The sequence below is a fragment of the Ranitomeya imitator genome, chromosome 6 (genome assembly GCF_032444005.1).
Source record: "Ranitomeya imitator isolate aRanImi1 chromosome 6, aRanImi1.pri, whole genome shotgun sequence".
In the NCBI taxonomy this organism is placed as follows: Eukaryota; Metazoa; Chordata; class Amphibia; order Anura; family Dendrobatidae; genus Ranitomeya; species Ranitomeya imitator.
In genome coordinates, this window is record NC_091287.1 from 395,643,714 (window position 1) to 395,659,462 (window position 15,749).

A 15,749-nucleotide genomic window follows, 5' to 3' on the forward strand; every position below is an offset into this window, starting at 1 on the left:
ATCTAACAATTCACATCATTTCCTCCTTGTCCCGGCACAGTCACGGGTGTGTTGTTGATCTGGGCAGGGCTGCCACTATAAATTTCGGGGCCCCATACTGGCAAAAGTTTTGAGGCCCTCTTGAGACTCCGCCCAGCCTACACCCCTCGAACTGTCCACAGTCCCACCGCTCTCTTTTGGAAAAACTCCACTTCTCACCAGTCACACATTAACAGTTCCCATCACACATATATCCAGCAGCTTTTGTTTTGGCGAATAGATTTTTAAGCTGCCACCATGACAAGGTACTAGAAACAGTAAAGAGAGGGACACAATAGTGCAGTTACCAAAATAGCAATCAGTTTACTGTAAGGTAAAATTCTCACCTTTACGCGTTGTGAGTTTGCACAACACATATAGTAAGTATGATAGGAGGGCTGCAGATGGCACCGGAGACGTGAAGGATCTTCAAGAAATTATGGATAGGATATTCAAGATGCCGCGCTTCTCCAAAATCAGGCAAGGGAATCACAGAGTTCAGAATAGTTGCATAATTTATTCAGGGCTATAAAACTACGGGTTTCATGGATGTCCTGTCCACTTCTTCAGGTACATAGCCAAGCTATGGAAACGCGTAGTTTTATAGCCCTGAATAAAGTATGCAACTCTTCTGAACTCTTTGATTCCCTTGCCTGATTTTGGAGGAGCGTGGAATTATCAGCATCTTGATTATCCTATCCAGAATTACAACGACAAGGTAGACTCTTTTGGCCGAGCACTACTACGTTCTATCTTATTAATCATTTGTTAAAATATCCAATACAATTTTGGTAAATTTTTATTTATTTTTTAATTTTTAAAATGACCAATAATATCACATGCAAGGGACAAATACTACCCCACCATGACCAGACACCATATTACCACCACATAGTGACCTATAATACCACATACAAGGAACAAATACCGCCACACCATGTCCAAACCACATAGTATCACATATTACCACTACAGTGACCGATAATATCACATACAGGGAACAAATATCGCCACACCATGACCAGACCACATATTACCACCACATAGTGACCAAATAACAGCACATACAGGAACAGGAAGGATATATGGGGGACCGGGAGAGATATATGGTGGGGCAGGACAAGGGACATATGAGGGCCAGTAATGTATAGCGGGATGGATATCTGGGGGCCAGGCTGGACAAGGTACATAGGGGGCCAGTCTATGGCATATTGTAAAATAAAGGGGGCCAGGCTGGGGCATATTATAAAATTTAGGGGGCCAGGCTGGGTGAGATTATTAAATAAAGGGGGCCAGGATGAGGGACTTAATTACTGTTCAAGGGCCAGAATAAGGAACATGCTATATGAGTTTATGGTGACAAGTGGGGAATATAATTTCTTTAGGGTCCAATTAGGGACAATATTACTACTTTAATATGATTTGCTTTTTAGGAAACGGTTTTCCATGAAGGGAACAAAATAAGGGTCCTGTTACTGTGGAGGGCGGCACTATGTCGCTTTTCTTCTTCATGTGACGTAGTGTAGAAGTTAATGACAAATCAACGTGTGCACAACCTACAGTGGTGCATGGGTAGGTTCCCAAACCGTAATACTAAATAAGTAAGAAACCCAGCACTCAACTTTGCGGTGAGAAGAAAATTGGATATTTTATTGTATCCCAAACAAAACGTTTCGGTCACATACAGGACCTTCGTCAGTAACTGAAAATTACATACATCAAAACACATCATGTAATAAGGATAATGTCAACTCAAAACAAACTAATAAACAAAGTATATACACAAAATACACATGGACAACCGTACATGTACATGGCAATAGAGGTGTTACTATGGTGCGCATATGGGAATGGAGAGTAATAAATAATGGCACAGTGAGTGAGAGAGAGTCAGAAGAAAGGTTACGTACCAATAGTCGGGATAGAAGATGAATGCTAATTGGCTATATACGCTGCCTAAAGAAAAAGGAGGAGATAGTGGCAAAACCCGATAAAATATGGAGGCATAGTGATATAATGGGAACTAGAGGTAAAAGAAGCCTACCGATAAAATCAAAGGTACAGCGCTTATTCCAAATGGAGGGAAATGTATCCTGAGTCAGTCTAGAATGGAGATAGAGCAATCTTGTAGAGAGCAGCATACAAATATATAATCATTTATAGTCACACAGATATATGAGGTGGTATACCTTACTGATGGCCGGAATCGCGGTGTCCACCGCTGTGTAGGTAAGGACTAAAGGAGGAGGGCCTATTTAAATACCTAAAGGCGGGAAAACCGCCGGTGTGATGGGTACATTGTATGCTGCGGCGTACACTGGCCGCTAGAGGAAGCGGAAGTGAGGCGCTTAGACGGACAGAGCATGCTCGCATGATGCACCAATAGAGGACGGTGCAAGGCGAGGGCCGGATATGGCGTACCGGAAGTGGGGCACCGGACGCATACAGAACAGGCCCGGTCGCCATAATGGATGTGGCAGGCTGAACTCCATAGGAGCGCCGGGAATGTGTGAGGAGGAGAGGGGACAAAAGCCGGATGTGACGCACCGGAAGTGGGGCGTCAAACGACAACACATTTAGTTGCCATGTTAGGAGAGGCACATAATACTGTGAAGTGTCCGCTGTAAAATGTAGTGGATGGCACAGAGATTGGGACATATAGTATAATACTGTGCAAGAGCACTGGGGGCCAAAGTACTGGTACAGAGAAGGAACGTAGGCATAACTTAAAGAAAAGAAAAGAGGGGAACGAAGGGAGAAAAAAAGGGGGGGGGGGGAATAATATAGAGTATATAATACCATAGACTATTGTTGGCAGTAGATAAATACTTTAATTAAAGAAACAGGAAAGTAGCAATGAGTAACCAGCTGAAAAATGAAACAGAAAGGTGACACTGGGGGTGGACGTGACTAATCCGGAGCACTATGACTGTGGGTGGATAAGATGGTGCTCGTTATCCGTGGTGCCCATTAATCAATATAGACGGCTCTAAAAAGACAGAGAGAAAGGAATTAGTAACATTACATAGCAACAAATATCACACAAACGCCATGAGTTCATAATCACGATTGAGCCCTTTAGGGGCCAATGTCTCCAAGGTGTGGATCCAGAACGCCTCTTTCCTGTGGAGTAAAGCGACCCTGTCACCGCCTCTCCTCAGAGGTGGTACACTATCGATAACCTGGTATCGCAACTGAGAGATAGAGTGGCCTGCTGAGTGAAAGTGATGTGGAATAGGCAAGAGTAGATTCTGACATCGAATAGTGGATTTATGTTTCGAAATCCGGTCTCTTACTGACTGTGTGGTCTCACCCACGTATAACAACCCACACGGGCACTTGATTAGGTACACAACGTACGAGGATTCGCACGTGAAGAATTGATTAATCCTAAAAGTTTTGCCTGATCTGGGGTGTTGGAAAGTGTTGCCCTTTAGTACATTGTGGCATTGTGCGCAATGGAGGCATGGAAATGTGCCATTCCTTGGGCGTGATAGGAACAATTGTCTACGTTGGTCTGCCGACCCAATATCGGCTTTGACTAAACCGTCCCTCAAATTGGGTGGCCTTCTGAAGCATGGTAGAAAAGGAGATCTGAACTCAGGTATATCCGGATGGGCTGTGGACAGGAGATGCCAGTGTCGTCTGATGGCCTTGTGAAGGATGAAAGAGAAGGGGTGGTATGAGTGCACAAAGGGAATACGTTTACCCTGATCCCTAGTGGGATACCTAGGTGGGGGATTTCTTGATTGTGCTAAGACCCCTGGTGGATAACCCCTCTCTATGAATTTGGAGGTCATATTTTGAAGTCGATTCTCACATATGGTTCTGTCTTGTACTATACGCTTCACTCGTTGAAACTGCGATATCGGTATTGAGCGTTTGGTGGATGGTGGGTGAAAACTATGGTAATGTAACAAGCTATTTCTGTCTGTTGGTTTGGTAAAGAGATCTGTAGTTAGGAAACCGGCTTGGTCCTTGAGTACCATGGTGTCCAAGAAATTAATTGAATGTGAATCATAGCTAATCGTGAACTTGATGCCTGGCCAGGCTCCGTTTAGGAAAAGGAAAAACTCCTGCAAGGACTCCAATGTGCCACCCCAAATACAGAAAATATCGTCTATGAAGCGTTTCCATATGGAGACATTTTGGAACAAGGGATGTTTATAGATAATTGAGGTTTCAAATTCTGTCATATACGTATTCGCATACGGGGGTGCCACATTGGAGCCCATTGCTGTGCCTCGCTTCTGTAAGTAGAAGGTATCCTGACTTTCTAAAGGTTCCTCCAAGGGAAACTCGTGGACGTGATCTTGAACGAGCACTTAGGCACCAAGTGAACATAGAACTGCACTGCGCCACTCTCTCCGAATATTTTCGTGTTAAAAGGATTCCGCGGGGACTTCGTGTACCGCTGCGTCCTACTCTATTCAGTGACTGTCCTGATTTTTGCCTGAGATTTGAACAGATTCTTAACAAATGTTCGTTTGATTTGATAACACTCACCCTAGAGCATCTCCACAAAGCCATCGATTCAAACGCAGCCAGGATTAAAAGCATCGAGACTCAACTCACCACCACCGGCACTGCAGAGGAAGTGAGCTCTCTAAGAGCCCAGATCCAGGAGCGTATTGACCTACATAAAAGGGATACTGAGAACCGCAAATGGATCAAGTTTTCCCGTGACACTATAGATTACGAGACCAATCAAGTGTACCGGTGGCAAGACAGCACTTCTTCTTCTCGACGTCAGCCTCCACGCAACCACAGATCCTCCACGGAATATTCTACTTCCGGTTCAGAACCAGAGAGGAACCCTAACCCCTCCACTTCAGCCTCTTTTTTAGGACCGCGACGTCGCTTCCCAAAAAGAAGACCCGACGGAGCAAATCAAAGAAGGGATACCACGGAGCAGCGGATCACCAGATCCAAGGTACTGAATCGTTGGTAGTCAATATCTCATCTAGATCATTGGGTGTTGCTGAACTCAGGGTCCTTGAGAAGGGCTTATCATTTTGTCCTGCTTACCATTGTAAAACATTTGACTTAGAAATGGATCTTTTACGTTTCTTTCGACTGTTAAGACTTAAAGTCCACTTTGCTACCTCCCCCAGTGCTCCCACTACAGTATGTACTAACCCTATGTCCGTTATGTCTTTGGGGTTACGCAGTAAAAGTTCCTTCCGTCCGCCATATGGGTCTCACGCTGTTGAAACCTTCATTGGTTTCATCCAAGATTCTTTTCATACCCTGCGTTATGACATAGAGAAGGGTAGGTTACACTATCCCCCTAATCTTTCTCCTACTGAACATCAGGCATTTATGGCGTTACAAAAAGACTCTACGTTAGTCATAAAACCGGCTGATAAAGGGGGTGCACTCGTGGTAATGGACAAGGTACAGTACATCAAAGAGATCCATCGTCAATTAAACGACACATCAGTCTACGATAGACTCTCGAGGGACCCCATCTCAGAAATTAGGGGTAAAATAGACACCGTGATATCTAAATACTCTGAATTAGGGATTATAGACACTAAAACCAGCGAGTTCCTTAGAAAAAACAATCCTATCACACCAGTGTTTTATACACTGCCTAAGATTCATAAGGACTTATCTAACCCACCTGGTAGACCTATTGTCGCCTCCACCGACTCTATCCTCTCTCCCCTTTCAATATACCTTGAAAAAATCTTAACCCCCATCACTCAAACATCACCTTCCTTCATTTTGGATACAGGGGAATTCTTGAAGTGTATTAAGGAGCTTGGGAGGGTACCCGTGGACACCATCTTGGTCACACTAGATGTTAAGGACCTGTATACATCTATTCCCCATCTCAATGGGATCAACGCAGTGCACCATTCTCTTACTACTGCAGGTCTCACCACTAGTCAGATCAATCTATGTGTGGAATTACTTACTATTGTTCTATACAACAATTTTTTCCTTTTTCAGGATACCTTCTACTTACAGAAGCGAGGCACAGCAATGGGCTCCAATGTGGCACCCCCGTATGCGAATACGTATATGACAGAATTCGAAACCTCAATTATCTATAAACATCCCTTGTTCCAAAATGTCTCCATATGGAAACGCTTCATAGACGATATTTTCTGTATTTGGGGTGGCACATTGGAGTCCTTGCAGGAGTTTTTCCTTTTCCTAAATGGAGCCTGGCCAGGCATCAAGTTCACGATTAGCTATGATTCACATTCAATTAATTTCTTGGACACCATGGTACTCAAGGACCAAGCCGGTTTCCTAACTACAGATCTCTTTACCAAACCAACGGACAGAAATAGCTTGTTACATTACCATAGTTTTCACCCACCATCCACCAAACGCTCAATACCGATATCGCAGTTTCAACGAGTGAAGCGTATAGTACAAGACAGAACCATATGTGAGAATCGACTTCAAAATATGACCTCCAAATTCATAGAGAGGGGATATCCACCAGGGGTCTTAGCACAATCAAGAAATCCCCCACCTAGGTATCCCACTAGGGATCAGGGTAAACGTATTCCCTTTGTGCACTCATACCACCCCTTCTCTTTCATCCTTCACAAGGCCATCAGACGACACTGGCATCTCCTGTCCACAGCCCATCCGGATATACCTGAGTTCAGATCTCCTTTTCTACCATGCTTCAGAAGGCCACCCAATTTGAGGGACGGTTTAGTCAAAGCCGATATTGGGTCGGCAGACCAACGTAGACAATTGTTCCTATCACGCCCAAGGAATGGCACATTTCCATGCCTCCATTGCGCACAATGCCACAATGTACTAAAGGGCAACACTTTCCAACACCCCAGATCAGGCAAAACTTTTAGGATTAATCAATTCTTCACGTGCGAATCCTCGTACGTTGTGTACCTAATCAAGTGCCCGTGTGGGTTGTTATACGTGGGTGAGACCACACAGTCAGTAAGAGACCGGATTTCGAAACATAAATCCACTATTCGATGTCAGAATCTACTCTTGCCTATTCCACATCACTTTCACTCAGCAGGCCACTCTATCTCTCAGTTGCGATACCAGGTTATCGATAGTGTACCACCTCTGAGGAGAGGCGGTGACAGGGTCGCTTTACTCCACAGGAAAGAGGCGTTCTGGATCCACACCTTGGAGACATTGGCCCCTAAAGGGCTCAATCGTGATTATGAACTCATGGCGTTTGTGTGATATTTGTTGCTATGTAATGTTACTAATTCCTTTCTCTCTGTCTTTTTAGAGCCGTCTATATTGATTAATGGGCACCACGGATAACGAGCACCATCTTATCCACCCACAGTCATAGTGCTCCGGATTAGTCACGTCCACCCCCAGTGTCACCTTTCTGTTTCATTTTTCAGCTGGTTACTCATTGCTACTTTCCTGTTTCTTTAATTAAAGTATTTATCTATTGCCAACAATAGTCTATGGTATTATATACTCTATATTATTCCCCCCCCCCTTTTTTTCTCCCTTCGTTCCCCTCTTTTCTTTTCTTTAAGTTATGCCTACGTTCCTTCTCTGTACCAGTACTTTGGCCCCCAGTGCTCTTGCACAGTATTATACTATATGTCCCAATCTCTGTGCCATCCACTACATTTTACAGCGGACACTTCACAGTATTATGTGCCTCTCCTAACATGGCAACTAAATGTGTTGTCGTTTGACGCCCAACTTCCGGTGCGTCACATCCGGCTTTTGTCCCCTCTCCTCCTCACACATTCCCGGCGCTCCTATGGAGTTCAGCCTGCCACATCCATTATGGCGACCGGGCCTGTTCTGTATGCGTCCGGTGCCCCACTTCCGGTACGCCATATCCGGCCCTCGCCTTGCACCGTCCTCTATTGGTGCATCATGCGAGCATGCTCTGTCCGTCTAAGCGCCTCACTTCCGCTTCCTCTAGCGGCCAGTGTACGCCGCAGCATACAATGTACCCATCACACCGGCGGTTTTCCCGCCTTTAGGTATTTAAATAGGCCCTCCTCCTTTAGTCCTTACCTACACAGCGGTGGACACCGCGATTCCGGCCATCAGTAAGGTATACCACCTCATATATCTGTGTGACTATAAATGATTATATATTTGTATGCTGCTCTCTACAAGATTGCTCTATCTCCATTCTAGACTGACTCAGGATACATTTCCCTCCATTTGGAATAAGCGCTGTACCTTTGATTTTATCGGTAGGCTTCTTTTACCTCTAGTTCCCATTATATCACTATACCTCCATATTTTATCGGGTTTTGCCACTATCTCCTCCTTTTTCTTTAGGCAGCGTATATAGCCAATTAGCATAAATCTTCTATCCCGACTATTGGTACGTAACCTTTCTTCTGACTCTCTCTCACTCACTGTGCCATTATTTATTACTCTCCATTCCCATATGCGCACCATAGTAACACCTCTATTGCCATGTACATGTACGGTTGTCCATGTGTATTTTGTGTATATACCGTACTTTGTTTATTAGTTTGTTTTGAGTTGACATTATCCTTATTACATGATGTGTTTTGATATATGTAATTTTCAGTTACTGACGAAGGTCCTGTATGTGACCGAAACGTTTTGTTTGGGATACAATAAAATATCCAATTTTCTTCTCACCGCAAAGTTGAGTGCTGGGTTTCTTACTTATGTAGTGTAGAAGTTAGGGAAAAAGTGGGGAAAGTGCTCTGGAAGCGATCAGCTATTGATGACTGTGTGTTATTTTCTGCAGAGACAATCCTGGCTGGAAGAAGTGACGGCAGTCTGTGCTGGTTGAAGAAGAAAAGCGAAGATGAAGAATTTCAACTACAGACGTCACTGGTGAGTCAGTGTATTACATGTACACACACACTATACACTATATGCTATATACAGAGGTCCTGTGTATAATGTCACCAGTGATCCCCGTATTACCTGTACACTGACACTATATAGAGAGGTCCTGAGTATAATGTCACTGGTGGTAATAACAGTGTTGTTAGCATTGTGGTTTGTATTCATAATCAGTGTTGTAATATTTGGTGACAATGTGGTGGTAATTTGTGGTCTGGTCATGGTGTGGCAGTATTTGTCCCTTGCATGTAGTATTATTTGGTCACTATTTATATGGAAATTTGGTTTGGATAAAATTATCCCTGTGTGTGCTGTGGCCGTACCCAATAAGACTGAGTATTTTGATCGCTCATCAAGAATGGACTGTACACCATTGTGACAGAAAAGCATTCCATCAATACTGATCATTTATTGTACATACATAGTTTTATAATTGCATATGGAAAGGAGTGGTTAGGGGTGGTTAGTTAATTAACATATTGTCTAGCTCCTCTGTTATTGGTTATCTAAATATATATGGAATATTGTGATTAATGCACATCTGAATGCTGATTAAGCAACTAAAATGAAGTTCTCTGCATCTAGGACAAAGTTGAGACATCTCATCAGCACTTAAGACATCTGGAGTTCTTCCGCTTTTTTGGGTGGAAATCACCGAACAGTCTGTCTGGCTTATATCAGTTTATGTCAGCCATTTTAAGCAATTGATTATAGTGTATATAGATATATTTGCGTTTATATGAGTATACATGATTATAGAGGAGTATTCATACAAGTGAGATCTACATGATATAAATATTTCTATCACACCATGTGGTCTGGTTATGGTGTGGTGGTATTTCTTCCTGTATGTCATGGTATTGGTCTTGGTATAGTGGATTGTGTTGTGTATGGTGGTCATTTGTTCTCTCTGATATTAATTAGAAGATTCTTTATTTCCATTTTAGAGATTACTTTGTACACAGCATCAGAGATGCACTTACAGGGGTTGTCCTGTGGAAAAAAGTAATCACCTATCCACAGGATAAGTGATAACGTATTGATTGGTGGGGGTCTGACTACTTGGACCAATTCAGCAAAATGTGGAACTTTTTATCCCCATTAGACTGGAGTGGCATGTCTGACTTGACCACTGATCCATTCATTCCCTCAGTGGCTGTACTTGTTTTTTTATGGAAGCCCCAAAGAGGATGAATGGAGCTGCGGTTAGATATCCCTCCTGCAGCTCCATTTTAAAATGGGGATAAGTGTACTATCAACGATAAAACTTCCTCATTCTTCCGATCGGTGCAGTTTCTAATGGTTGGACCTAAACAATCACCTGTCCTGTGGAGCCCATGGATCGATGATAACTTGTTTTAGTCAAAGAACCCCATTAATGCAAACTACCGTAATTGTACATCCCAGTTATGGGGGCGCATAGTAGATGTTCAGGAGCCACCGATGTTTTACAGCCGATGCTCCACTATAATGGGGATAACGACTGACAGATATTTGCATATAGCTGTAGGGTGGGCATTCCCTTGGGCCCCAGACACCGCAGCGCGACCCTGAACAAATGCATTTTCTGCTTTAAACAGGAGAGAGGCCAAAAGAAAGTAACTAATCCTCCAAGAAGCCTTAAGCATGACTATATGTGTGTAAATCTCATCCGCCGCTTGCTGCTACTGTATTCCTCCTTACATTTTCATATGGAAAGTTCACAGCCATTCCATTACATGTAAAAGTACCCTAAATACAGTGTGTAGGATGCATGCATTAAAACCAAACCAATTTAAAATGTAAGCACAAAAGTTTTATTTTCTTCATGGATATATGATGCATTGACAAGTTTGTTTTCCAATACTATTTTTAAGCTAAAAACACAAATGTGTAGATTTCCTATTAAAAGCGGTATCTGCTGACATACCATCTACCATATACCATCATCTCAACCTCCACCTATTATTTCATGTATGTGTGTGTAACTCTACTATCAATTTCTTCCTGACACTTAGCATAGGTTGTGGGTGTCATGGTACAAGACGGATAAAGCAAAATTTAATTCACAAAACCCAGATGGTAACAGGATGACAGGGTCACATGGCATTAGGCTGTTCATACAATGTATCCAGGTGACCAGCTCTCCTGGATTGATCAAAATAGATCCTGAAACAAAGGAAATAAACCAATCTCCAAAAATATATAGACAATATTTACTATCTCTTTTTTTTTACTAGGATCCCATTTTTTGATGGAAAACACATAGTATTGTGGCAGTTACACTGCTATACAATCAGATTTGCCCCTTTTTGAAGTTTGTCATTCCCCACTTCCTGTATTCCAGCTCTGATGTAACACCTCCCTTCTTCCTCACATAGTTTCTGACTGCCATGTTGCTAGTACATATCAACCCAGCTCTGGTTCAGAATTGTCTTTTTACCTGTGCATAATTACAAGAATTCCGTTTGGCAAGACAAGTTCTTCTGTAATCCTCATACATGCCTCTGCAGTCGAGTCAAGCTGTTGAAATCATTTCGCTTGAGTACTGGTTAATACAGACAGCTATAGAAATGGTGCCTCAAGAGCCCCACAATCCCAGCCTAGTTATGGACTCCGAATAATCCTCTGGACTCAGTATGACTAGTGCCTCGAACTTCTCTTATTTATAAACCTATATTATTCATTATTATTTCTATGACTGCTATATGGGCTGAGGTTCTATTTAACAAATGTCATCAACATTTTTATTTATTTATTTTACTCACTTATACAGCGCCATTAATTCGATACAGCTTTACAGACATTATCATCACCGTCCCCGTTGGGGCTCACAATCTAGACTCCCTATCAGTATGTCTTTGGAGTGTGGGAGGAAACTGGAAAACCTGGAGGAAACCCACGCAAACATGGGGAGAACATACAAACTCCTTGCAGATGTTGTCTTTGGAGGGATTTGATCCCAGGACTCCAACACTGCAAGTCTGCAGTGCTAACCACTGAGCCAATGTATTGCAAGTGTGTACAATTTTGCATGGGGAAGAGTTCACCAATTTCCACCACACCTGCAATAATCCATTCCCATCCCTAAACAGCACACACTCTTCCCTTCAGGGTAGGTTCACAAGAGCGCATAAAAAATTTATCACAGTTTCATCCTGAAACATGGGACCATTTTTTTCTCACTTGTCCGTATGGAATATATATTTTTTTTACAGCAGCAGCCATTAATCATTTACAGGATCATTTACAGTTTCCTATGTTTCAGAATTGCAATGTAAGCTATACTGGATACACATCCATAGACCTGAATGAGCGAGTCTCATCCGACTCACAGAAGAAACTCATGCGATCTGCAATTTTTTTCGCACGTACATTTGGTCAGTGAAATATAATCGCTCATGTGCACTGTCCCATTGAATAACATTGGCCCGAGTGTTGTCCGTTTTTTCCACGGACAGCACTCGGCCACAAATATATGTGTATATCCAGTCTATTGAACAACAACCTTGATGTGCGTACATTTATGTTTTCCTATTTTTCGTGCGATCGCCTTTAGATTGTGAACTCCTCACGTCAAAGGTAGCTCGCTTTATTTTCATTCATTGATATTTGTCAGAATTTAAAATGAGTTTAATAACAATACTTAAATAACAGTAAGGATAACTTTTTTAAATGATAAGGAAATGCAAAACAGGCCGCATTATTGAGCGATAACTTGCTGAGCTGTTGAGCGTGTGCAGTAAGGGTTAAGCTCTGTTGTGTCTAGAATCCACGTGAGCTACCAGTGAGTGATCAGCTGATGGGGCGTGATATCCACAGCTCGGAGGAAGCTGCCGCCACTCTGCTCTGGCCTCTCACACTGACACCAGTTATTGTTCTTTCTTCTTTTCCAGAAACAAAGTGTACAAATACGACATGGTGAACGGAAAGATTACTGGGCTTTCAGTGAAAGATGTCCGGTTCCCAACCTCACTGGGCCTGCACGGCTCTGATGCCATGGTAAGGTGAACAACTTGCACTTTAAACATGGCAAATACAAACCCTGTCTCAAGTTCCTGAAAGCCGCACTAAAACTAAACTCTGCATCTGAAAGAATACTGAACGAAATGTTGGCATATTCGGATGTTCCGAAAGGGGCTGTCTCAGGTTCTTAAATAGGTAAAAATGCAACGTGTTTGTAATATTAAACATCTTTGTAATGCACCTGGTATTAAAAATCCTCTGTGTTCTCAAGAACTGAGGGATTTTTCATTTGATAGTGTACAGCTCGTCACCTAGGTTACAGGCCACCCTGCATTCTCCAAGGGGCTGGTTGCCTAGGTAAGGAGCACATGCCGCTATCAGACTCTATGCGTTAAACGCTGCTCGTTGCACTCTGAAGTGCTCTGGATCTCTGCATCTGGTTTGTCTCGGTCCCCCCACACTTTTCCCAAACTGCAGAAGCAAAGCTTCCTCTTCTAGTTAGGCTTCTTTCACACTTCCGTCAGCAGATGGCGTCATGATGCGTCGACGCGACGTATCGACGGATGCATAAAAAATAGTGAAAAACGGGTGCAAAGTATCCAGTTTTTCGATGAATCCGCTAGACTGTTCCATCGAAAAACTGGATCCGTTACATCCGTCTTGTCCGTTTTTCCCATCCATTTTCTTGACGGATCCGTTTTGCAAGCCTACAAATGAGAGGCTCCCAAATGTGATTGGCTGCTGGAAAATAATGGAAACCTATATATTGAGTGTTTTAACACCCCATCTTTGACAAGTGGCAGAAATGATAGGAATTATAGCAAATATTGTGACCATCTATGCATCTATCCATCAGGCAGGCTGCTGGCAGGCTTCTTGCTTGTATGCTTCTTGCTGGAACATTGAGGAATGAAGCCACATGGCAGGTTTATATAAATTTGGGTCTGTCTGGCCAATTGGCTACTAAATACTGATTTGGAGCATGCTCAGTGTAAAAAAATGGATTCCAGCACTGGATTCCGTCATGCGACATACCACGACGTATCCTGCGTCCATAGGCTTCCATTCTAGCCAACGATGTATGCTGCAGGATCCGTCGTGGCACGTTTTTCCAACTCAGACAAAAACATTTAATTGTACGTTTTTTCTAGACAGTGTGCCGCCAAATGAAACGTGTGGTCATACGTCGTGATACGTCGCTAATACAAGTCTATGAGAAAAAAACGCATCCTGCGGGCAAATTTGCAGGATGCGTTTTTTTCCACAAAATGACGCATTATGACGGGTGATGAAAGACAGAAGTGTGAAAGAGGCCTTAGTGCCAGTGGTGGGACCATGTCACTAGCCCAACTATCAGTTGTGCAGTGCTCCTGGCAAAAAGGAGGCCAGGGGCCTTCTGTGGCTCACTGCTGAGGATGGAACATTAGAGCTTTAAAGACAACCTGCAGGCAGGATTTTGGAAAGTAAAGTACACACAGCCATATTGGCTCTGGGATACAGATTACAATGATACCGGCGGGGAAGACACTTGTTTTGTGTCTTTTGTGTAATCTTTGTGTGAAGTTCTCATTTAATGATATCTTCGTGCATCGGCGTGGGCTTGTAGGCAGGGTCTCTTCTTGGCGCTCTGGTCCCCTATTCATCTTCCTGATCTAATGACAAATCACTGATCCGCCTCTTCTTTTAAATATCGCGCCGACACACTAATTGCTGTGGTCTCTAGAAAAAACATTGTCTCCAATAAAATGGCGACGGCAGCACACGCACAGTCGTATCTCCATGTCATCAAACATTGAATTTGCATCCCTGGCCCTCTCTAACCTTCGCTGGCACCCGGCAGACTGGCCAATTGGTGCTCAGCGCTGTGTTTGAGTCTTTACATATTATCAAAACTGGATGTCTGACTCCTTTACAGGATGTACATTTCATACCACGATGATTTGGGGTTTTTTACAGTAAAGATTACTGGAAAAGTGACATTGTTTTATGCTAAAATGTACTAAGAAAATGAAAGAACACAAAAAATATGAAAACTAACAGTAAAAAAATGTTTGATGCAACTTATGAAAAAAATCTAAAAATGAAACAAAATTATTTCAGATCTATGTCTGATTCTATTATTTTACTGTATGACAGCACACAGACCCCGATTACTCTGCGGCCTATGTTGTCATAGAAACTGATGCAGAAGACGCTTTAAAGGGCTGCGGTCTGACATTCACTTTAGGAAAAGGCACAGAGATTGGTAAGTTGATATTTACCATTATTTGCTTTCAACTACCAATATAGGGAAATACAATGAGACAATTTTAGGAAACCAGTTACATAAAAAAAAAATTTTTGGATCCAGAGTTTAAGTTGGTACAAGTAGATACAATAGATATACATAAAGTACTTGTCTGCCGTTTTTCCATGTGACTGACAGTTTTTATTGGTAGTGTGGTCAGATTTGATGCAAATAGGCACCAAACTGTTAGCTTGAATCACTCTCTATGCAATAAAATACCTGTCAGTCAATATAAGTCACAGCAAGGCGTTCATACATGAAGCTTTCGCTACTGTGTTGTCTAGCTGTATTATATCGGTTCCCCATTTTGCCCCCTAATGCTAAAGTTATTCTAGTAAATGGCCAGGTCCTCCCAGAATGATCCACCACTGACATTACCAGCCTGGGTCAGTGTTCTGCAGTGATCGGGTACAACTACAAAGCTCTGACATCATTGCTGCCTAGAAACCCTGGCACCTAAACTGTCTACACAAAGATGGAAGCTCTATGTCTATTGTACTAGTTTTTTCAAGCCAAGTGCAAGATCTTGGCTTTAACAGAGGTCATCTAAGCAAAAATGGAGGACAAAGGTAAGTTGAGAGGCGAAGAGGGAGACCAATGACCAAAAAATACACTTCAAACCAGAGTTTCAATTTCACATTTTTACCCAACATACAGTGGGGCAAAAAAGTATTTAGTCAGTCAG

General features: G+C 42.7%; 1 protein-coding gene across 2 annotated transcripts in view; it reads left to right on the forward strand.

Moving 5' to 3' along the window:
* Positions 1–12,615: 12,615 nt before the first annotated feature.
* The window catches only part of ENOSF1 (enolase superfamily member 1), an 82,935-nt gene continuing 79,801 nt past the window's right edge, over positions 12,616–15,749 (forward strand). The window contains exons 1-2 of one of the 2 annotated variants that reach the window (XM_069731158.1): positions 12,616–12,813; positions 14,914–15,022. In XM_069731158.1, coding sequence (XP_069587259.1) covers positions 12,730–12,813; positions 14,914–15,022 — 193 coding nt within the window. In that variant the 5' untranslated portion in view covers positions 12,616–12,729. The remainder of the gene's footprint in view (positions 12,814–14,913; positions 15,023–15,749) is intronic. The other variant, XM_069731159.1, reaches the window with a different exon arrangement.